General features: G+C 43.4%; 1 protein-coding gene across 1 annotated transcript in view; it reads left to right on the top strand.

Annotated features, from left to right (window-relative positions):
- Positions 1-5,403: 5,403 nt before the first annotated feature.
- Positions 5,404-24,400, top strand: part of KDR (kinase insert domain receptor) — a 32,473-nt gene continuing 13,476 nt past the window's right edge. Inside the window, exons 1-20 of the mRNA XM_062604030.1 lie at positions 5,404-5,556; positions 6,827-6,917; positions 7,463-7,659; positions 8,763-8,887; positions 9,213-9,381; positions 10,609-10,748; positions 10,935-11,103; positions 12,512-12,623; positions 12,717-12,880; positions 13,681-13,837; positions 14,901-15,021; positions 15,635-15,743; positions 16,408-16,752; positions 17,665-17,811; positions 17,958-18,089; positions 19,762-19,868; positions 20,285-20,420; positions 20,680-20,784; positions 21,991-22,104; positions 23,319-23,407. Of these exons, the coding sequence (XP_062460014.1) occupies positions 5,505-5,556; positions 6,827-6,917; positions 7,463-7,659; positions 8,763-8,887; positions 9,213-9,381; positions 10,609-10,748; positions 10,935-11,103; positions 12,512-12,623; positions 12,717-12,880; positions 13,681-13,837; positions 14,901-15,021; positions 15,635-15,743; positions 16,408-16,752; positions 17,665-17,811; positions 17,958-18,089; positions 19,762-19,868; positions 20,285-20,420; positions 20,680-20,784; positions 21,991-22,104; positions 23,319-23,407 (2,781 nt within the window). The 5' untranslated portion in view covers positions 5,404-5,504. The remainder of the gene's footprint in view (positions 5,557-6,826; positions 6,918-7,462; positions 7,660-8,762; positions 8,888-9,212; positions 9,382-10,608; positions 10,749-10,934; positions 11,104-12,511; positions 12,624-12,716; positions 12,881-13,680; positions 13,838-14,900; positions 15,022-15,634; positions 15,744-16,407; positions 16,753-17,664; positions 17,812-17,957; positions 18,090-19,761; positions 19,869-20,284; positions 20,421-20,679; positions 20,785-21,990; positions 22,105-23,318; positions 23,408-24,400) is intronic.

The following is a 24,400-nucleotide window of genomic DNA, read 5'->3' on the forward strand; positions in this document are numbered from 1 at the left end:
AGCAGTGAGGGTGAGAATGCAGGTCTCTCCTCCATGACCCTCTTTATAGTGTGATGCTGCTCCCTTATTCTCCCCCTTCAGTGGATATTAAGGGAATCAGCATAAATGTGGCCAAAATGACTGAGGAGGCTGCTTTCAACTCCTGCAGCGTGGAGGTGAGGGTATTCTTGCGAGATCCTTTCACAGGAAGGGATGTAGTGAGAGCATGCTGCACCAGTGAGCTATTAAAAAAGATTTTTCATTCACCAGCAGTTTTGTAAAAGAAGGAAAAAATAAGGAAAAAAAGAAAAGAAAGAAAAGAAGAGAAAAAAGATTGCATGTCACTTCCATGTAAGAATCTGCAGCTTGTCCCTGTCACCAGTTGCCCATCCATTAGCCTGACTGACCACATGGCCAGGGGCTGAGATACTGAATTACCCTCTGATTCCTGCTCAGAAAGTGACTCCTCAGAGCTGCTTCCTGCTTCAAGCAGGAAAGAAATTTCCAGAGGCTTCAGCCACATAAACAAGTAAAGGCATTTTCCCCACAAAGCTCCTGCCGCACACAGGGTTTGGTGGGGAAGACCAGCTTGGTGGGGAAAACTGAACAGCTCCTATGGAGGGTGCACAGGACCCTGTTGTCCTGGCACGAGCAGTTATACAGAGAGCTGGGACATGATGGAGTCAAGCTAATAAACAATGAAAGAAATCGAATTTTTCAAAGGTGTGTCCCTAAAATTCCACCTGCCTCCAACCATAATTAGGCACCTAGGAGTGGAGAGATGTATCCAAGGCTAGTTAGACTAGTCTGGACCTTGACAACAGTGAACCTGCTCCTCCAGTTTTGTTACAATGAGCATCCAGCCAAGCTAGAATAAAGCTTCTTTGGGGATGTCCACACATGCCACACTCACACCTCCTGTTTATAGCTGGACAAGGCCAATCACAAGTGACATGTTCACAGATTCCAGCAAAGGTTTCAGCATTTTTTGCATACTCTGAAAGCAGTGTCATTCAGATCTCTACTATTAGGAAACACTGTCTGAAAATGAGTGGTTTTATGCTTTCTTATTTCTACTTCCATGCTTGTTGTCACCTGGGACAGTTATTTCATTTCTAGCTGGAAAGATAGATTTTGTCCTTTTCAATGCCATTTGTGAACCAACACATTTTCTGGGGTCTACACATGGAGCATGCATCATGCTTAATATATATTTGATTTTGTATGTGGTTTATATGAAAAGTAATGGTATCCAATGTTAAATGAATGCCTTCTTGTTTTCTTCTGGTAGCAGCATCTTGAATGTGCTTCCTTCCACGTTTGCCTTAGCAAGGTTTATCAGTGTGTTAGCAAATCACGCATGATGAAAGGCACATTAAGGCCGTGCTGCCTGGCTCCAGTGTTGTTGCAAGGATGCAGGTTTGCAGTGGTACAGTTTGCAATGCAGACAGAACTGAAGGTAGCTTCCATCGTTCATTAGATGCTGAGGTGCTTGCAGCCCCAGCTGTGGCACAGAGGTGTGACCACGGGTCGGTCCAGCTGCCGGCTGCCACATCCCAGATGTATTCTACGTGGGACATTGCCCACTTGCAAACCCATTGAGCTACATGAGGAAGGAGGCACGTAGTCGGTGTTTCCAGCCCTTATCTCCCCAGGTTATTTGAATAATTAAGCAAACAAAAGGTGGCCCGGCTGCTCCTGCTGCTGCAGTTGCTCTGGACAAGCTCCTCTGCTGGGCTGCCCGGGAGGCGCTGACAGAGCCAGGGAGAGTCGTGACAGGTCAGGGAGGAGAGGGGAGGGGGGCTACCCGGTCCCTCTGCTGCTTCTTTGTGTCTTGTTCTTAATGAGCTTTTGGCGACCAGAGGAGCAGATGCGTAAACAAAAGCTTGCTGGCCCCGTTTGGGCAAGGCAAGGCTTCGTGCCCCCTTCCGTTGCACTGCCCGTTCCCAGGGGCCATCCGTGAGCACAGTTTCCCTTGCACTGGGGCTGTGGCAGAAAGAGGCTGCAGGGAAGGAAGAAAATAACCCCAGGGGCTGGGAACACACTGATTTCAGGATGGGAGCTGCTCTCCGAGGGGCTCCGGGAGATCCTGTGGGAGCAGGGAACTGATCTGACAAAACTTGGGAGTGATGCACGTGGTCTGATTGCATCCCGTCTGTCAGCTACCAGCTCTCCTGCAAACTTCCAAGTCTGGTCCCACACTGGGCTGAGGTCTGCTTAGTGCAGTAGGAAGGCTGAACATTCACGGAGCTTCTTCCAGCCCCCTATTTCTTTACTGGTATTGTCTGTCCAAGGCAGTGGCACTTTTCTGAACTAAGCCAGATTTGAAATGTCTTGGCAGGATTGCCTGTTATTTAAGGCAGGTGAGGGTGCTGGGACAGAGAGTGGGCTAGGTTTAGAAGCCATTGCATGTTGTTTTCAGGATCCCAGGAAGTTTCCCAGGTTGAAACTGTCTCTGGGGAGATAGGAAATCCCATTCCTTCCTCGCTCAATGACATTAATATGTTTGGCTTCTCTCACTGTCTCCTTGTGGTTCAGCACTGAGAGTCTCTGGTGCGAGCGAGGCTATGATAGATACTCTACAAGTCTAAAGGATGATACAAAGGCTGTGTGAGATTACAGCCTAAAAGGCTGGGTAAGAAAGCTGCCAACACTGGAATTATTGAAGTTTTGGTTTTATAAACAGACATCGGTTGTCCCATAAATGTTATGGCAGCAGTGTATTCAGATGAATCTTTCACATGGACTTCAGGTGGCTTCTGTACTGAGGCTGATTTTTCTTGTAGAGGTTCCTCATGACATCTTCCACTTGAGAAAGCCCCATCAAAGCTCAAAATAAAAGATTTTTTGTAGCAAGACACATACGATACTATACATCCTGTGTTGGTAAAGTCACTTCACATCTTTTCTAGCTCTCACTTTTCCCAGACACCTACCATTCCAGTGATTCTTAGCTTCAGTTTTCACTTGGTAATACTAAAAGAATAGTCCCACCAACATCACGTATGTAAGTAATCTGGTTCAGATAAAAAGGCCACCATCTGTACAATGACTTTCTAGAGTAAAGTTATTCTTGTATTTAAATGTCTACAGGGTCAGGGCCCCATTCATGTGTCTGGAGTGTAAAGAAATTATCTTACAGTTTGCTCACTGGTATCCCAAATGTCCCTGGTGCTATAGGGATGGCAATTCATACAGTGAAGCAGCAGTTCCTGCAGCATTATTCAGCTAACAAGATTATACCAGCAGCCAGGCAAAGTACTGAAGGATTGTGCCCCATTTAGGAAGCATGGTGTAAAGACTCTCACCAAGATCACTCAGGATGTAAGAGATCTCACTGGGATCACTCAGGGAGATAAAAGCACTTTGTGCTTTTGAAATGTGCACTTCCCTGTAGATGGCCAACATCAGCAACGTGCAAGCTCCTCACTGCTGGCTGCTCAGGTCAGTGTGTGCACACAGACCAGTCAAGAGGTTTGTGCGCTGATGGGGTTAGCCTTTCCTTCCTTCCCCTTCCTCAGGCCACTGCAGGGGAGAAGGAAGAAGGGGACATGGCAAATGCCAAAGAGCCTGGGGAGGGCTAGCATTCATCTATCTTTGCTTAGATATGCTTAGGGCAAACAGTGGGCATTCATTCCATAAAGCTCAGGCACCAAAATAACTTTTGACAGTGAAACCAACCAACCCCCTCCAAACCGCTCACTTGATAGTAGCAACTGGGCATGAATACAGAAGCTAAGTGGTATTGCAGTAAGCTCTATTTGCCCATCCTCTGACTACATTTCAGAAAAGAAAACACTTGTTAGAATTGATATAGTGGCATATTTTCTAGTGATTGCATGTTTGGAAGCTCCTGTAGGAATGCAGAAGGCACCAGAGTGAGCTACCAGTGATTTTACTGTGCTTATGGATCCTTTAATAATTTAATGTGAACGTTTTTTTCCACTAACCCCTATAGTTTAATTAGCTTTGTTGACTAGTTCAGCTGCTTTGAAGGCAAACAGTTCTTGCGGGTCATCCATTCCCTATCAGTTTTTTTTCTCTTTGTAGTCAACCAAACAAAACAAGCATCGCAACTAATAAAGTTACCAGAACTGTTTCTTTGGCAGTAGGTGCCCTTGGTTCTCTCTAGGCATTTATCACTACCATACAACCCTACGTGCAGCCTAGTCTCAGCAACGGTTGGTTATTTAATAATCACTGCCAAAGTTCCACAAATCACTTAGAAAGACCAGTGACCTGACCTGCAGTATGGTGGAGATGGAGATATTAATAATGGCTACTAATTTTCTGGTTTAAGAGCCCATAAAAATAGCAAGAACACATTTAATTTGCACAGTGCTGACTTGCTGCCTCTTGAACCATGAGTCCTTTTGACTTTTCATGGATTTTATTGGATCTCTGGGAAAAATCAGTATAGGAATTTGGCTTCTCCCACTCCCTGTATCTTTCTGTGAGCAACAGGGGTGTAATTTCAAAGGAAATTGAAATTCAAACTCATCCCCCAGTACAGTAAACCAGCTGGAACTGCATAGCATGCAAAATAAAATCACTGCCTCATTAACTTAGTTGACTGTTTGTGGACAAGCTCACATGAAGACTTGCAGGGAAAGAGAAAAACGTAGCATGTAAAGATACATATATGTATATGTATGCATAGTTATGTGCATAGTTGTGTATTTCTATCTACCTGATTTTCTACCTATTTACCTATGCATCTGTCTATGAGGATGTATTTATTTCCCTCAGGGCGTTTACGGTCATGTGTATGGTTAAAGCATTAATAACCATGTGTTTATTTTTCCCGAAGGACTTTCTCATGAACTTCTCTTTCAACAGCCACTGCTTAATAATTTTGATTAAAAGGTATAGTTGCAACTGAGTGGGTCATTTTGGGAAAAATCAAACCTTTGGTGTGAGAGGGGAATGGAACATCCCGCAGGGAGAAGGATGGGGCTGGTTGGATCCCCTTAGATGTGATGTGGCCCGTTAGGCTGGTGGATACATTCGACATGATTCAGGGACTCCCACGTTATGAACTTAGCACTGATACCACCAGACACTTCCAACCCAGTTGGCTGAAGTCACTGAGCAAGAAGATGGCTGTGTCTCATACGTGTGCTCCATAGGGCTGGTTTTGGGGTTGAGGGGACTTGAAGAACCCCCTGGTGAAGCCCCAGGTGACACCAAGTTTCAGTGCTGATGCCCCTGAGTCCCTCCTGCCTTTGCCAAGCAGGCGGATTGCTCCCGGGGCGTGCCAGAACCAGAGCACCCGGGGCCATGGGGCGGGGCGAGGGGCGGGGCCAAGGAGAGGTGGGCAGAGCCTCTGCGGCAAGCCCCGCCCCCTGGCTCAAGTTGGGCGGTGCTGCTCGCCGGGGTCCCGCATCCCCGCTGTGCGGTGCGGTGCAGCGCGGCGCAGCGCAGCGCAGCGAGGCTCGGCTCGGCTCGGCTCGGCTCGGCTCGGCTGCCGGACGGACAGCGCCGTCGGGGAAAGGGTTCGCTTCGCGCCCCGCGGCGCCCACGGTATGGAGCACGGTGCGGCGCGGCTGCTGGCGGTCCTGCTGTGCCTAGCTCCCGGTAAGCCCTCGGAGTGCCCCCGCTGCCCGGGGTTCGGCCTGTCGGGGAGCCGCTGGGGTCCGGCAGCCCCACGGGGCCACGGGGAGAGGCGGCGCGGGTATGATCAGGTGTCGGGAACTGCGCGGGTGCTGGTTTCACTTGGGATTGTCAGGGACGGTGGTACGGTGAGGCAGTGCGAACCCTGGGGTGGGACGGGATGCCCAGTACTACGGGATTGCTGTCCTGTCCTGTCCTCTCACCTTCCCTCCTCGCTTCTCTGGCTGGTGCTGGCCCATATGACAGGGCTGCCTGCCATGGCATAGTGTCCTGCACTCTTGGCTCCAGCATCAGACATCGTTTCCGAGAGCAAAATGTCCCTGGAGCCAAATGCGGGAAACCCGTCATCAGCGAAGAGCCTGCTCGGGATGCCAGTGATTAAAGTGTGGGGAAATACTAGGGAAGTAGGGAAGGTCCCGGTCTGGCCACGCTTTCTTGTTGCCTGCCATAGCTGTCCGAGCTGTCCCGGTTGGGGCTGCTGGCTCGCCCGGGTGAGGCGGGATTCCTGACGGTGATGGGAGCAGCCAGGGCGGGCTGAAAATCTCTCCCTGTGGTACTCCCAAATGTTGCACAAGCTGGGCTGTTGCCTCAAAGCCAACACTGGCACCCAGATCACAACCCTCGCAAGCATGGAGGACTCAGGTTAGGCGCGATGCAAGCCCTGTTGTGAACAGAGTTGGTAGTAATAGACTTTTGCCTGATTGCTTAGGAGGAAAGCGATAACCTCAGAAAATCATGGGGCAAAATAAATTCATGGGATTTCGAATTTCTGACAAACTTAAAATAGTTTCTTCATATAGTTCATTGATCGGTAGTCTCGAAGAACTCAACTATATTCAATTTATTATAAGAAAAGTTAGTAATCCCTTTCCCCAGGGAGTGAGATCATCAGATGAAGGTTCGCTTCATTTCAATGTCCCACATCCTCTTGTTAGACCTTGAAGTTGGCAATGCAAGAAAACAGGAACTCCACCCTGGCTGGCTGAATTGTAGTGCTCTGCAGCTAGCTCCTGACCATCTGCCTTTGCTTCCTGTTATGACAGAGTTTTTGAACTTTCTGGGATGTGTGAAAAGTCATTATTTACTCTTCTCTGCTAAATAGATGATGTGAAAGCGTCCGCTTAAAACATACTGCATATTCCTGTACATAATGCTTTTCTGATTAAGTAACGTGTACTTTGTCTATTGGGTTGATTTACGGGGCTTTATACATGTTTGTTATTATTATTTACAGGTTTAGTTATTTCTCTGGATCAGCCAACCCTTAGTATCCAAAAAGATGTCCTCACAATAACTGCAAATAACACTCTAAATATTACCTGCAGGTAAGGGCAAATCGATCCAGCAAGATTTTGATGGGGGTAATTTATGAGTTTTTGCATAGAATCACAGGTGATTCAGTCTCTCTCCCATCATTGCTCCTGTTCTTCCTCCCCACATCCTTTGCGCTTCCCCTTCCTCCCCCGACCCTCACCTTGCTTTCCCCTTACAGACTTTGGAAATGATCTTAGGGGGTTGGAGCAAGGGAGATCTGGGAAGCACAGGGTGGCCCAGAGAAGAAAGCATCAGCTGGGTCCTCATGGAGCCAGCCTGGTGAGCCATGCTCCTGAAATCATGCTCTTGAAGCTCCCTTTTGAGTGCTGTGTCACTCAGGTTTAGCAGAATGGAAATCTCAAATAGCTTTCATATAGGTATTAACAATAAGTTGATAAACATGAATTTATCCTGCGTGGCTTGATGCTCCACATGATTTGATGAACCCTGTTCCTCTCAATGCCATAGAGACCAGCGAGTCTGGGGTTCACCACCCTGGCATCAGTACTGGTACTCATCACATGCTCACACCTCTCCAACGTTTTTGCTTCCCCAGTGGACAGAGACCACTGGAGTGGTCCTGGCCAAGCAACCAGAGCAGTGTTGAGAAGCGTATCTCGGTGATAAACTGCAGTGATGGCCCCTACTGCAAGACACTTACTCTTCTCAAAGTCATTGGCAATGACACAGGCGACTACAGGTGCCTTTACAAGGACAACCAGGCAGCGACAACCATTTATGTCTACGTTCAAGGTAAGTGCTTACACAGCTCTTAGGTGGCTCTTCCCTTAGCCTCAGGAGAAAAAGTATCTCAAAACAATTTTGACTTTAAAATCTATCAATCCTTGAATTTTTTATTCTGTGAAATTGTTACTTTTCTTCTTTTCTTGTTGATTGATTTCATGCCAATATGCTAGTTGCCATCAGTAGAAAAGCCCTTGTGCCTGTAATTTTGAAGCAACCTGCCATATGCAGTACTTGGTCTGCTATTCTCCTTTACCTGGAGCTTAACATACATGTCTGCTTTGCACTGTGAGCTATTACTGACCTCAGGAGAAGGATTACAGAGATTGTATATTTATTAAAAATTACAGGTTTTGATCCCTTTTACGATTTGTACTATCTGATACCATTAAAAATAAAAAACAAAAACAACTCCAAAACATAAACTTCCATATATTTGCTGATTGTGACGGCAAAATCTATTTAGGCTGTAAGAGCTAAGTTTTTACAGTCAGGCTGGTAGCAATGCAGCTGAGCGCCACAGATACTGCAAAGCGTTCAGGTATACATTCATTTCAGTGAATGTGTACACTGAGGCTTCTGCCTTTTTTGCACTGATGGTTTCATACTCATTTTCTTATACAACCTGTTTCCTTTTGTTCTTAACTTATAGTTACCATCTTGAAAAATGAGATGTTATTATCTACTTGGCTTAGCTTGTTTTGTAAGATCATGAGCTTACTATTTTTTTGGTCTGACTTTAAAGAGGATGCTGCCACTGGGGGAGCCGATGTAGCGTGCTGCTGCTTCTGACTGATATTTCCTGTAGTACTTATGCAAGGAAAGTCACACTAGGGTAAATCAGATTTTTACCGGCACAAAGACTGTGACGACAGGAAGCTATTCTCCAAGGTGCACACTGCTGTGGATAACTGTTTTCAGAGTAATTATATTGTAAAACTGGGGGATGTCTGTCAAAATATGTACTTCCTACTTAGTCTCATCATTTAAATGTTTTACCACATAGAAAAGAATAAAACTGCTTTGAGAAGAAATAGGGACAGAACAAAATTGGAAAAGTTTCCTCCATAATAATGTGACAGTACGCATTTACCAACTGAATATTCTTCTAGATTACAGATCTCCATTTGTGACTTCAGTTAGTGATCAGCTTGGCATTGTATACATCACTAAGAATAAAACTGTGGTAGTGCCGTGCCTTGGAACCGTATCAAATCTCAATGTATCTCTACATGCGGTAAGGAAAAAGACCACTATTATTTTAAGAGTTAGTTGAAATCACTGTGACGTAAATACTTTGCTTGAAGTATAACTGCTTTTCTTAAAAGCTTCTTTCTATCCTTGAGAATTTTGCAGTCTGTGATTACAAGGTGAGTGCTGTAACTGTACTCATCAGTGATCCTGTGCTCTCAAAGTGCGGAGTGATTGCCTGTGAAAGGGAGATTGCCTGAGCTAGGATGTTAAGACTGGGACCCTGCGGTTATGGAAAATATTGGACTTGAATATTCAGGGTTGTTTGATTTTTTTGAAATCTGACTGTATTTTATCAATGTTTCAAACAGAAATATCCGGAAAAGATATTTGTCCCTGATGGTAAATCAATTTCATGGAATAATAAAAAGGGCTTCACTATACCCAGCCATTTAATCAACTATGCGGGCATGGTCTTCTGTGAAGCCAAAATAGATGATGAAAGCTACCAGTCTGTGATATATATAGTCGCAGTTGTAGGTAAGCCAAAGTTTTTTTTCCTTTATAGCCAATGTTCTTTTACTCACTACAACATACTGAACCAATTACATTTGGTTGGACTCTAAGTTATTCAATAACGACAATGCAGCTAATGCAAAATGGATGTTGTGAGATATATTACTTTTCTTTTAAATGCAATGTATTGTATTCTTCCTGGCTGATCACTGGGAAAAGTGCTTCTATTTTAGTGTTTTACATAGATGCCAAGGATTTTTTTTTTCCTGACAATGCAAGCCTTTTTCCTAAAATCAGTTATGTACTTTGTTTGCTTATCCAGGATGCAGATTGTAGTTGGAGGGAACTGGGGACAGGCATCCATCAGCAGCAGATGAAAAGGAATTGCTCTGAGGGGGTACCAAGGCAATGGGGGATCCGAGGGTTGCATTATGAGCTAGGTTGTCTCTTCTCCCTCAGATCTATGTCCTGACTCTCATGGAGATTTATGCTTTCCCTGGTATATTTTGTCAGTTATTCAACAAAACTCAGAAATAATGTGATGACTCTGTGGAGACTTAAGCCTGAGCTAAAACTGCAGCTATTTCCCTTTTGGCTGAGGACACAGTAACCACTTCAAGTGGCCAAATGGCACCAAGGCAGTCTTGCCTTGCTCGGTAGGAAGGCATAGCGGCTCTCCACCCTTTACTTTGTGCAGCAGGCAATTGCTTCTTCACCAGGCTCGTCAGTCCTGACTCTGATTTGGAGCATATTCAGAATTTTTGCATTCAGAATATTCTGTATTGGAATATTTTAAATTTTATTGCACAAATTAAAATTTGGATGATTTTGCTATTATCAGACTGTTATTCTTAATAAATTCCCTCTTACTGCTGAGGAAGGGGATATACCTCCTTAAGTTTCAGGTCTCACAAGGATAAGAAGAAGGTGTCTAAGGCAGAGGAACCATGTGGGTCACCATATCCTGCCTGCTCCTACTTCCGGGGGGCACTCTGATCAAGCGCATACATCCTGCTGTGCCACTGTCTGATGCAGGTCTCGGATGGGAAATGCTCAGGGCAGCTGCATTCCTTCCGTCCAGGCTCCTTTTTACACCCGTCATCACCCGTCATCATGGGACACCAAGGGGATTCCTTGTAGCTGGGGTTTCAGTGGGAGTTTTGGTGAATTTTTGTGGAAAATGTGGTGCTGAGTGCTGTAAAGAAACCTCTTCTTACCCCCAGGTTTCTGTGTGCCTTTCTCTTCCTCTAGGATACAGAATTTATGACCTGACAATGAACCCACACTCCCAAGTAGAGCTGGCAGTGGGAGAAAAACTGGTTCTCAACTGCACTGTAAGGACGGAGCTGAATGTAGGAATTGATTTTAAATGGGACTACCCTTCCATCAAGGTAAATCTGTAATAAATTAAAAGTGCCAATATCACAATGAAATAAATTTACGTATAATGTCACTCCCCCCTTTATAATATTGACAAAGCAGGTGATAATACACAAAGAAATGGTCAGTATATACAGGTGTGCAAAGGAGGAATAACAGTGGAACTCCCAAACACCTGTGTCTTTTATCTGTTACAGGAAAAGCATGCCACCATAAGGGATTTAAAAACCACTACAGGAGAAGTAAAGAAGTTTGTGAGCACTCTTACCATCGACAGTGTGTCCTTAAGTGACAAAGGTCGATATACTTGTGCAGCATCCAGCGGTCGTATGAACATGAAAAACAGCAGCTACTTCATTATCCATGGTATGGCATCTTTTGCTTCAGTTTTGTTGGCTGCTGCAAATTTAGGATTCATTAGTGGGATGCAGAAGGTGCTTGGTGATGAATCAAGTAACAGAAATGAATCAAGCTGCATCTACAGTATTTCTCTTGCACCCACTATAGGATTATGCCTACATATATAAATATATATGTACTGCATGCTTAGCTAATGATAAGATTTTAAAGGACTCTGTATGTTACTGAAAGCTGTAGAATCCCATAGGAAAATAGGCAGTAAAATAAACTGAGGTAACCCTCTGGTCCTCTTCTGTGTTGACCTCCTTGAGGTCCTGTACAACTGAATTTGTGTAGATAGCTCTATAAGGTAGCTTTGTTCTCACTCCAGGTGAACTTAGGCTAGATTCTGGTGGCTCTGCAGGACAGGAGCCTGGGTCAGCATCAGTGAAGCTAGGAAAATAAAACTTTCAGCTTTTACAGTATGAGTAGATGAATCAAGTGAAGTTTTGGTTGTACGGAAGTGATGAAAAGGAAACAGCTTTGGCTAAGTGCATAGATAAGTATGAGGCCACATCCTACAGCCTTTTCTCAAGCTCTTCTTGGCCACAGCCCCAGTGGCTCCACTGGAGTACTTCTAGAAAAAATTGCCAGCATGAGAATGGCCCATTATAAATCACTGAGTCAGAAAAAGGGGTTTATATTTTGAAGGAGACTATTTTTTTTAACATTCAAACTAATTATGTGGCACAGTGATTCAAGATAGTATCAATTTTCTCCTGGGTTCTTTGTATTTCTCTTCAGGAGCTAAAACAAGATCACTTGCTGCAGTAACTGTACCAGATGTTAAGTCCATACTATTCTAAATATTAGTCAGAAGCCTAATCACTGTGTTAGTTTGAATGCAAGTTTATAATTTATAACGAGTAATGTAAATAAATTCAATGTATTCTGTGACTGCAGTGGTTCAGATTCATACTCGAGAAGAGACTGAACGTATCTAACTGAGTGAAATACTGTGAAAGTATCACACTGTGGTTTTGAATACTATTATTTCCTGTAATGAGTAGATCGAGATGGTTTCATGATATGTTTATATATATGTGTGTGTATATATATATACATATGTATATACCCATATATGGGTCTGACACTAGGTCTGACAGTTGGCACACTGTCTGGAGAGCTGAGTCTTGTCTCTGCTTTCCAGAGCTCCTCAATGTGGGAATTGGGCTGCTCCTCTCTGCAAGAGAAAGGGCTGGGTTTTCATGGCGGGTTTGTCTCTCCAGAGCCCTGTTTGGAGCCAGTTGTGCTTCACCAGTGGCATCCTGTCACTGGCCCTTATTTATCATCTGTCATTAAGTGCTATCCCAAATGGAGAGCACTTACACTTTTGTCCACATGGAAAGACCATTTAGTTCATTCTTTTTTGCAGAAAGTCCTTTTATTCATCTGGAGAGAATGGAGAATGTGGTTGAGACAAGACTAGGTGATACAGTCAAAATTCCTGTGAAGTTTAAAGGATATCCTCCACCAGAGGCAAAATGGTAAGAGTGGGAGCATCACATGTTTGAAAAACTGAGCTGTTCTTAGTGAAGGTAAATCTCTGAAGTATTCAAAGTGCTCTATTTTTTCTTCAGGTATAAAAATGGAAAAGCCATCAATGCAAATCATACAGTTAAACTTGGCTACACTTTAGTGATCACCGATTCAACTGAGAAGGATGCTGGGAATTACACTGTTGTCCTTACAAACCCTACTAACAAGTTGCAGAAGAGACATACGTTTACCCTGCTTGTGAATGGTAAGCAGTGTACCACAGGAGTACCTTCTTTCACATGTGGATGTGCTGTATTACCATTTTTAGGATTAAATTAATCCCACTGCTATGAAGATTAAAGTGGGGGGGTTGGCTGGGAGAAGAGCACTTGAACCTCAGCCCTGGGAGGGCAGAGGTGACCTGTCTCTCCTGGCTCTCCTGGTTGAGAGGCTGCAGGCTCCTGGTGGTGGTATTGTGATGATACTTTGTGTGTGTGGGTTTGGGGGCAGGGGGGTCTGTATATTATTTCTTCACCTCTGCATCCTGCTCTTTTCCTGCCCCCCTTGCTGGCCATGCTGCCAGAGTCCTCCCCACCCCGCTCATCCTGGCCTGTCCCGCCTCACCCATCCTTCCTGCCTCACGCAGGCTGTCCCTCCTCTTCTGACCTGCCCTGTGCAGTACTGATGTGCCTCTTTCTTCTCTTCCTCCTCTTCCTCCTTCTGTCTTCTCCTCAGGAAAACACCTAGCCCCTGTGCTTTGAAGACAGCAGGTCTTGGGAAGGGTGATGGGGCTACATGCAATGGGAATCATAGACATTTAAGGGGTGGTGGGAGTCTAAGAGCTGCATTTTAAACCAGTGGGTAATGGAAATATTATGGATGATCCTAAGCATTGCATCTTGATGGCCTGATCCTCATGGTGCCGGGCAGGTTCACCTCTTCCCTGACTGTTCATATTCTCTGTGTTACACTTGCACATGAGGCAGGGCATAAATTAGTTGCTGTGGGTCTAATACATGCATGCAGTGCTGCTGGGGAGGCGTAACCTGCTGCTCTCTCCTCCAGTCCCTCCCCAGATTGGTGAGAATGCATTACTGGCCCCTGTCGACTCCTACAAGTATGGCTCGACACAGGTGCTCACCTGCACTATCTACGCTGTCCCACCGCCTGCCACAATCCTCTGGCATTGGCAGCTGGAGGAGGAGTGCACTTTCAGCCCTCAGTGAGTGCCAAGTCCTTGCCATCTTCTGCAGCTTACATAGCTCTGGTGGGATGGTTGGGTTGGGGTGTTTGGGTGCATCCCTTGTCCAGGCTCATTACTAAATGGAGACCCAATGGCTAATGAAGAAAAGATTGTTGTGGTCAATAGGCTGATCATTGCAGGAAGGCTCTGCCAAAGCCATTGTTGTTGGGAGGGGTAAGGACCACCCGCAGCGAGGAACTGGCAGTGCATGCATGCAGCTCTCATGCCTTCTTGAAGGGCTTGCTGGGGTTTCAACTGCAGCTATCTGCATGCCTTCCCCTCAGATCAGCCCGCAGGACCAAAACTCCATCCCAAACAGAGGAAATTTACTGTTTATGTTAATTACGGTTCCTTGTGGTGGCTTTTTTGTATGCTCAAGTGCTGAGTGTGACCATGGTCTTTATCTGTGTGAAAGTGTATCTCAGAGGAAGTGCACTGACTGATGTTGGGGAATGATAGAGAGAGTGCCTGACTGAGATTCACGCAGCTTCCCTTATCTGGGCCTGCCATAAGCCCAGATTTCCTTAAAAAAAAAACAACAACCAGCAACCAACAAAAAGCATTCTTCTTTCCTGTTGTTGTTTTTAAAGTGATTTCCACTAGTTTCTTCCTTTGGTGCCTGGTTGCTTCTTACACAATGGCTACTGTCCTCAAGAAATTCTTGTAGGGAGTTCAGCGATTTCTATGTCTGTCTTCCTTTGAACTAAATTAACTTGAATCATCCATTTATGAATGGAGGTTTGTTCCCAGAATAGCTGCTTCCCTCCAAGCATCCTGATTGAGCTGACACAGGCAGATTAATTAGGAAATTCACCTTTAGGCTCTGGGGTTCCTTATTTTACAGAGCACAAAGGTCTTAGAAGGTTACAGGGTGCAATTTAATAGAAATGTTTTCAGAATTCCCTCCCAGATACAGGCTGTAGCTGGTGATGCATCTGATTTATAGATAAATATTTTCATATTAAAAAGAAAACACAAACCACTCTCTTGAAGGGTGAATATTCATCTTATCTAATGCATATATCTCTACTTACAACCTCAGGAAAGTTCGTTCAGGATCCAATCCATATGCCTGCAGGAAGTGGAAAGTGATCTCAGAGAGAAAGGGTGGGAATCAGGTTGAAATTAAGCACCGAGTTGTTACTATTGCTGGGAAAACAAAGGTGAGCAGATTTTGTTTTCTGTTGGCTGGGGATGATTGGCCCTGTTAAGCAGTTCAGATATCTGGAAATGTGTCACTAGAGATGAGACTCTCTTCACCTATTGTTAAACTTATGGATCTACTCTTAACTGGTTGTGCAAACTCCTGCTAGAGCCAACGGACAGAGATACACACTTTCAAGTCCTTTAGACACGGACCCAAAGTGAGTCTCCTTTGAAGAACACAACCTACTTAGGTTTCAGTGCTTACCTTTTAGCAGTCTGAAGTCACATGGGTTAAACTTCCTATTTAACTGTAATGAGGAGAAGCTGTAGAGGCTGAAGAGCAGAAAAATGTGGAAGCAGCATTTATTAACACATAAAACAAAATCTGCCTTCTGTGAGGCTGCTTTTTCTTGGATTTTTTTTTTTTTTGCCTGATTGTTACACGCTTAAGGACAAAATGTAAATGTCAGGAGGCGACTGTGCTCCTGCCGTGCCATGGATTTGTGCTTTGAGGGATTTTTGGTTGTGTAAATACCTGCAGAGCACTTTGCTAGGCTGTTGGGGTGGTCAGGCTCAAGTATGTACTTTGGGACTGACACAATATGAAATTGCTTGATTGTTCTTTTGCAGACTGTGAGCACCCTTGTGATTCAAGCAGCAAATGTATCTGCTTTGTATAGATGTATGGCCACAAACAGAGCTGGGTCAAGTGAAAGAGTTATCTCCTTTCATGTGACCAGTAAGTATACCCTGTTGAGGACAGCCATGGTAAATTATTGTTATTTTGTCTGTTTTGCTAATGACAGGCTCTTCAGTGCCATTGTCTGATCCCTATCCTTTATTAAATCCATTAATAGTTAAGGATTTAGGTTCACTTAAGGTTTCCTAAGGCAGCCTTTAAATTCACCACCTAACTTCAGCCAAATAATTAGTTGTGCTGGCATCTGTGGAGTGGTGGAACCATGAAAATAATGCAAAATGGGCACTGTTGTCCTGAGAGTGGCTACTTTTGCAGTTACTTAAAAGAGCTACAGCGAAATTGTGAGTTGCAGAAAGAACAAGGATGTACTGTGAAAGCTAAGACTAACGTTTTGAAAAACAGTGTCAAAGAGCTTCTGTCTTCTTAAAAATCAGTCTCCATATTCATATGATGAAATATTATTTTAATCCAGATCTAAAAATTGGCTATAAGTAACTCTAAGAATCAGCTGAAGTTGCTGTAAATTTCTGCACAGGTAGTTACTGTATTCATTACACAGGCCTTCCTTTTCCTTTTAATGGGATTGTGCTGTTTAGATGATTGACTGATTTTCACTGTTTTGTTTCCTTATTTACAATTGGATAAGATAAGGCCACAAAATGTGCAACCTAATAGGAATTTGTTTTATTTTTTTAACTTGCAGGGGGTCTTGAAATTAATCTCCAGCCTCGGAATCAGCTCACAGAGAAAGATAATATGTCCTTGCAATGCACGGCAGACAAATTCACCTTTGAGAAGCTATCATGGTACAAACTCAGTGCTCACGCTTCACAGACTCCCTTTGGAGGGCTGCCTATGCCTGTCTGCAAGAACCTAAATGCTCTCCAGAGGCTGAATGCTACAATTTCAAATACCAATGGTGAAAATGTCACCTTAGAGCTCATCCTCCGTAACATCTCCCTGCAGGATGGAGGGGACTATGTTTGCATTGCTCAGGACAAAAAGGCTAAAACACAGCACTGTCTGGTGAAGCACCTCACTGTTCAAGGTACAGATCTCTTATTATGAACCAAAATGTGTGGTTGTACACAAAAACAACTGCAGCAGTGTCAGGTTTTGGTACCTCCAGGCCTTGCATGTGTTAGGTTAATGGTGCACGCTGTTAAATAGATTCAGACCATTTGTTGTTAACACACAGGTCTGGGGCTTGTCTGAGCAGCAGGGTCTTACTGTTTCATTAGTACCAGTGAGGAAACACTGACCGGGCCACTGTGGTCAATAATTAGCTCAATAACTTCTCAGTTTTACTTTTCAAAGCACATTTTTCCCTCTAGCTGTATATGCATGTGTGTATTCATAGCATTGATGATACTGCTTTGCGTCACTGACTTGAGTTTAAAGTAATTGTCTGAAGTTGCCTGTAATTTAAACTATCATGAAGTGCTGCTGGCATTCAGATACAGGCAATGCAAGCTGGTAATCAGTCAGCTTTGCAAACAAATAGTGATGACTTTGTTTCGGACCTGGATGTCTAAGCTGATTAGGCAGATTCAGGAAAATACCTGTTCATGTCCATGGGCTGTTCTGAACGGACGTTTGATGGACCTGCAGTATCAGACTTTTCATAATGACTCTGAAAAGAGAAAAGTGAGGAAAGCAATTTCTCACCTATTCTGTCTTCCCTCAGCAGCCTGGCCAGTCACACATTAAACCGTCTAAAGCAGGTTGCATCAATACTGTTAAAATTTTCTTGGCTATTATAATTTTTTCATGTCATGTAGAAGTTTAACTATGATTTTAACATGGATGCTGTGGCTGTTTGTATTATAAAAGAATTTGAGACTTTGTTATTGAGCCATCAAGTGCTATTACAACAACAAAAAAATTGATGTTTTCTGTAATGTAATTGCTCTTTGACAATGTTCTTGTCAGTAATTTTGCTGTATATTCTAACCAACAGAACCCATGGCACCCACACTCATAGGAAATCTGGAAAATCAAACAACAAACGTAGGTGAAACCATAGAAGTGTCATGCACAGCGAATGGCATTCCTCCTCCAAACATCATGTGGTTTAAAAATAATGAAACCCTTGTCGAAGATTCAGGTGATGGTTGCTCCTTTGCTATGAGTTTTCTATCACTGAAGGGCTTTCTTTCATGGGACTCACTGCTGATTTTCACCATAAAGAGTTTAATTTTCAACACAAAGTGGCATAAAAATAGCAGAACTGAGAATTATGTCTTTTTCCAGGTATTGTTTTGAAAGATGGAAACAAAACACTGACCATACGTCGAGTGAGGAAAGAAGATGGGGGGCTGTACACCTGCCTTGCCTGCAATGTCCTCGGATGCAGAAAAGCAGTGGCTTTTTTTTCAGTGGAAGGTTAGTGTTAGCTTCTTTCTAGGTTGTGTGTGAAATCTTTATAGTTACTAAAAGGAAAATATACTGGCTACCCTGATTGGAGATCTTAAAATATACCATCAGATTTGTGAAAAGTCCTCACCATTTCTATCAAGCTCAAATTGAGTGCCCTCATAGCCATCATAATCCCAGCTGTTGAGACTGCCGCTTTCTTCTCCACATTGTTGTTCAGTGCTTTTCAAGAAAAACTATATCTATCTTACTTGTGGTTGCAAAGAAAACTCTGCCAAGTCTATGTTACATGCAAACCTATAGAGCCTACCTAAACCTGCAGATATCCTGGGGCATTTCTTTGTCTTGGTAACGTAATTGTCATTGTATGTGTTTTAACAGTTGTAACTTTTTAAACTATGTCATTGCTGTCACATCGTCTAAGAAAAACACAGTGAAGACTTTGTGCTGTCTGTTATGGTTGCCATCGCATTTCAGTGATAGGAACAGTTAGCGGTTTTGGGTTAGGGGACTCCAGCCTTAGTCCACTAAGCTCTGAAGATATAGCATTTGCGAGACTTACCTCTCACTTGTTCCAGTCCTATTGTGGCACACTGAAATGTAATTCACAATGATAAACAATAAATCCTAACAAGAGGTTAGCCTGCAGTCTGAGTAGCCGCAGCTGTGATGGACTTTCCATCAAGAGCTGCAATGAGAAGCCTTGAGCTAAAAGTTCCTTGCCCTTGATGCTAGTACATTAGCAAAATCTAGTCACTGAATCCTGCACAAACGTCTGTCTTATAAGTCAGGGTGGTTGTTCTATCTGTTCCATTAAGGTAATTAAAGCAGTATCCTGTTATTCTCATAGAACCCATTAGGATATTTAGATGTTGGCCAATATGTTTACATGGGGTGGAAATTATTTGCAGCTGACATCAATGCAGATTTCAGCTGATGTGGTAAACACGGCTGGGGCATGTCTGTAAAAGCTGGAAATCTGTGTAGGACATACTGATTCACTCCAAGAAGTTTATAGTGCAACTCATTTGGGTCATGCAATGAAGTGTGCTACTGTGTAGGAAAATCTGCATGATGCAAAGGATGAAATACAAGAGCATGATGTGATGAACAGGAGTTGAAACTTCTACATTAATAGATGTTTGAGTGGTATCTGCTGGAGACTATTTTACTGGAAAAAGGATGTTGTAAATAAGACCTTATTTTGTTGTAAATAAGACCATATTTCACGGTTCTTGTAGAACTGTGTTTTTCTCGTGCCAAAGTTGAAGAATATAGAGAGACAAGAAAGAGACTGTTCTTTGGGTCATCCTCACAGTACTTTATTATACGATGGGGTTTGTTGGTTTCTGGAGAAAGAATTTTGAGTATTCTAAAACAATGATTTCTTTGTAAAATGTGAGATTTCACTTTATTATATTTTTCCAAAGGTCCATATATTGTCATTAGAACAAAGCTGATGCCAAAAAAATTGGGTGCTGCATAAAACAACATGAAACAAAGTGTAATATCCCAAAATAAAACCCCAAGCTTTTAGTTTTGTTTTGCTTTCGTTTCCTTGCTCCATGTTGCACTTTTAAAATGAACCTTCAGAACAAGGACCTCCATTCTCTACTTTAATGAATGAACAAAACAAATATGCTTCCAACTATCACTCAGATACTCATTTATTTCTTCCCAGGCGCTGAAGAGAAAACAAATCTGGAGCTCATTATCCTCGTTGGCACTGCAGTGATTGCCATGTTTTTCTGGTTGCTTCTTGTAATCATCCTCCGAACCGTTAAGCGGGTAATGAAAAAATTCTTGTACTGTCCTATCAGCACTGGTCTTGCATGACAAATGAGAGCTGACTTGAGTTCTTTTGTGTTGCTTCTTTCCATTGTTCTTAAATCAACAGACACATTTTTTCTCTCCATGCTGTAGCATTCTTGCCTGGAACCTGGGGCACAGAAATTTGTTTTTAATTGAGAAGCCCTCATAAGAGAAAAAATGTTTCAGCTGGTTTTGTTTATTAAAAAAAAAAAAAAAAGAAAGAAGTGCAAGTAATTAACAGTGATCACACTCATGATGACATGGTGAAATGGGTAAAATGGTAGCCTGGCATTTCTGGGAACTAATGAAACACTACAAAGTGAGAAGATGGCACTTTGCCCGCACATCACCAGCAAAAAATCTGTGCAACTTCAACTAATACTATTTTCCAGGCCAACGGAGGAGACATGAAGACTGGGTACTTGTCAATCGTCATGGATCCTGATGAGGTCCCAATAGATGAGCACTGCGAACGGCTGCCATATGATGCCAGCAAGTGGGAGTTTCCCAGAGACCGGCTAAAGCTAGGTGTGTCTTCATTACGTGAGGCATTTTGTGATACCTGTGCTGGGAGGTGTTTCAGGTCCTGGCTTGCCATGGGCTGCCCTGATGCAGGACCCCTGGATGGTCTCTGTCGCCTTGTAGGATATAGTAAATCCTCTCCTTATTACCAACACTCTGTTAATTTCTGATACATAAACTCAGTTTTGAGTTGCTCTTTATTCTGCATCTTTTGCCCACTGTGCCAGGGAAATAAACCGGAGTATGTTCATCTTCTCACTTCAAGGTAAACCTCTTGGGCGTGGAGCTTTTGGCCAGGTTATAGAAGCTGATGCGTTTGGGATCGACAAAACTGCTACCTGCAAAACAGTGGCAGTCAAAATGCTTAAAGGTAAAAATGATGACTAAAACTTCACCTTGAATACAGAATATAGGGATAAATACAGCTATAATACTATAACCAGTAGAAAGAGAAAAAAAACCAAACTATTTGTACCAAAGGTGTAATTAATGTTAATGTAATGTGTTAATGTAATTAACAAGTTTAGCATAACAATTGATGTCATGAAGCAATGATTAGGAAAAAAACATGCCTTTCCCTCATTGATAAGTGGATCAACTGTGGTTTCTTAGTCATTGCTTTACATATCTACTCAGGTTCAGAATATGAACTTGCTCCTGCATACAATTTTCACATGTCCATTTTTGCCTCATGCAGCCTGGTAGGGAGCTTTCTGCAAGTCTCAGACAATGGCTTAGGCATGCTCCAAAATGAGTTGTAATTTTGAACAGCTTTCTCCTCACTTTAAATCATATTATAGTGCTTTGCAGTCACCACAAAAAAGTTGTAAGCTGTGGTTCCAAGCATACTGTTCTTGAAGACAATGTAGCTGGGGCAGCGAAATGGGGCTGCTAGCATCCAGGGGCTGTATCCCACCCTGTGCTGTACTGAAGGAAGAGTGGGAAAGCCAGGGATTTCTGACAGAGCAGTGTGAACATTCACAAGTGCAGGCAATATCTGTTGCAGACAGGGTGGAATGGGATGGGTGTGCATGGAAGCCCTGTCCCTCCAGCATCGTAGTGCTCAGGCAGCCTGCAGAGAGCTGCCTCCTCTGCTCCTTCCTCCCCACTGCTTCAGCTCTTTCCTCTTCCCCTTCTATCTGTGTGAGATGAGGACACCAGCCACATATCCAGGCTTTTGGTGAGGCTGCAGGGTCAGGCATGTTTGGCCCTGGCCATATATCCCCTAGACCCATTGGACCCCAGCAGTGGCTCTAGGACAATGTTTCTAGCTCTTCTTGGTTGGAAAGGTCAAATGGTAGAGTACAAACTGCTCTGTAGGAAAAAAGATGTTTGCTAATCTGGATTGTTTGGATCCCATTCTGGTGTACTGGAAAATGTTTAAAAGCAGAGCAAAACCAACCCTGTCATGCAATTGCCCAGCTTTAATCAGTGTCCTGTGCAGCATAACTGACCCAGGCTACCAACAAGACTTCTCACTACATGAGCTGGAAAAATAACAGGAGAAAATGCAGAGGAGGGGAAAACCTTTCTTCTGCCTTTGATGCTCTTCATCTTTGTTGTTTTGCCTCTGCAGAGGGTGCAACCCATAGTGAGCACAGAGCACTTATGTCAGAGCTGAAGATCCTCATTCATATCGGCCACCATCTCAATGTTGTCAATTTACTTGGAGCCTGTACAAAGCCAGGAGGTGAGTCAGTTCTCAGTGGGTGGAAGCTGCTAGTGAAAACCCTGTTTCTGCTGCACAGAAAATTGAGTTTCAAAATTAAGGCTGTAAGAAATAGTCTTCTTTTTTAAAAAAATATATTCGAACAAGAGTGAGCAGGTCTGGAGATGGATAAGGGCTCAAAAGCCCTGAGTTCTCCATCCAGCTCCATCTATTAGTTGTCGTATCACTTTGCTTTTCTGTATCTCAGATCCATTTTTATAGTGGGCATCCGCTGTGTGACAGACTTTGGGTCCGAGTCCAGTAATAGACTTAACAAATTGGTTTTATTCTTATCACTGGGTACAGTGAAACTGCAAGTTGTGACCTCCCTCTCTGGCTTTGGATGGGATGTGGGTGCCTGTGTGCGTGTGTAGGAAGGGAGATTGCCATTTGGAGTCCAGCTCTGGGTGGATGAACCTTTATACTTACTTTATAATGGGGGACAGATGTTTTGTTTAACAAGTCCAGCACTGAATGCTAATTTGGAATAAATTCAGTGTAAAGTAACTCAGTAATAATTTTTCAGGGAAGCTGACTTGTTGGCTTGCTGTGGGGTCCGAATTTAATTTGTAAATTCCATGGCAGAAGTGTAGTAGTTGAGGGAAACATAATCCATAAGTATTTCTTACCTTGTTTATTCCATAATAAAATAGAGATGGCCAGTATCTGGATCCTAGAATGGAAATCTATCCTTTTGACATATGCATATAGATGAAGCAATTTGAGCGTGAAATACCACATTTGCACTGTATATTAAGGCATTGTCTGAAACCAAGATTTCTGTTTTAAATTTTTAGGACTTAAACTGCCTGCAGAAAAATGCATGGATAATCATGTGTGTAACTTTATCACAAAGGAGTGGTTAATTGCAGTGAAGTTCATTCAGATATTTATGTCTCATCCTTACAATGTCAATTAGCATTGGCACTTTAAGTAGAAGCACGCCACTGTACATTTTCACATATGACACTGGGCCTGTGATTTTTCAAAAGCATGTGTTCTTCCTTCCTTCCTAATACAGCAGAAAAGGAATCATTTCCCTGCTTTGATTAGATTTTTTTTTATTACTAGCATTTTTAAAAACCTCTGGATAGGAGAATGCTTTTTGAAATGGATGTATTTCTAGCCACAAATTCTGTTCTGAGATAAGGTGGGATATAAATAGTCTAAATAAGGAATGGCTTTGTGTTTTGCAGGCCCACTCATGGTCATTGTGGAATACTGCAAGTTTGGAAATCTGTCAGCTTACCTACGGAGCAGGAGGAGTGAATTTGTCCCGTACAAGGTAAGGAGTCAAGGTTACTTGACATTACATTGGAATGTTTGTTCTGGTGGGTTTTTTCCACATGCAACATTTCTGTTTCTAGTGCAGACTGAAGTGGCGATCCTTGGGGACGCTGAATATCTAGTACTTCCCATGGGAATGAGAGATGGCAAAGACATCAGAGGTCATCTAGTCTTTCCCCTGGCCCCTGCAATGTAGCTGTTTTGTTATTGTTAGCTTAAAATGCACAGGAACTGGGCTTCCACTGTTTCCCTTGGCAGATTGTTCTACACTTGGCCATATCTGTCAGGAAGTTTTTCTGATTATCAGCCTGAATTTTTTCCTTTCTTAGTTAAGCTCCGGACCACCTTAAATAACTGCACACCCTGCCTAGTGCACATATCCATCAGATATCCATAGGTATCTTCTATCACATGATTATCCTTTCCACTATGCCCTTGGCTCATTGCCGAACCAGGCTATATATTTTGCTGTTAATCATTTGTATAATTGAGTTTATGCTGAGCTATGTACCTCCCAAGTCCTTAGGAAAGGGGAGCTCCATCACAGCACCCCCTCTTTCCACCTCAGTTTGAAGGGAGTGGGAAGTTGGAGGCTGGCATATTCAAGCTCATTTCTGGATGCCTCTGAGAGGGGGTCTGGTTTCTGGAGAGGGGTTGGGAGGATCCATCCCCTCCAAGAGTTGTACTGCTGGATGAAGAGCGTACCTGCACGTACCCAGCACTGAGCATCATGCCTGGGACCATATCCTTTTTCACCCACAGCCAAGAGGGAAGCCCCTGGGATATGCTCTGCCGCTCTGGTAGACCTGAGTTTTCTTGCAGCTGCTGTACCTAGATCAGAGCTTCTTCAAACTGCTTGTTGGTTCTCCAGGGGGTTATTTTTCTTCATCTTTGGAGTCATTGTTTACTATTTTATGTTGGCAAAGGCAACTTGCTGCATCTTCTTGTGAGGTATGAAGGATAAACAAATATCTGAAAGGCCTTGAAGGAA

The sequence above is a fragment of the Pezoporus occidentalis genome, unplaced genomic scaffold (assembly GCF_034315485.1).
Source record: "Pezoporus occidentalis ecotype Australia unplaced genomic scaffold, CSIRO_AGI_Poc_V1 ctg1, whole genome shotgun sequence".
NCBI lineage: Eukaryota > Metazoa > Chordata > Aves > Psittaciformes > Psittacidae > Pezoporus > Pezoporus occidentalis.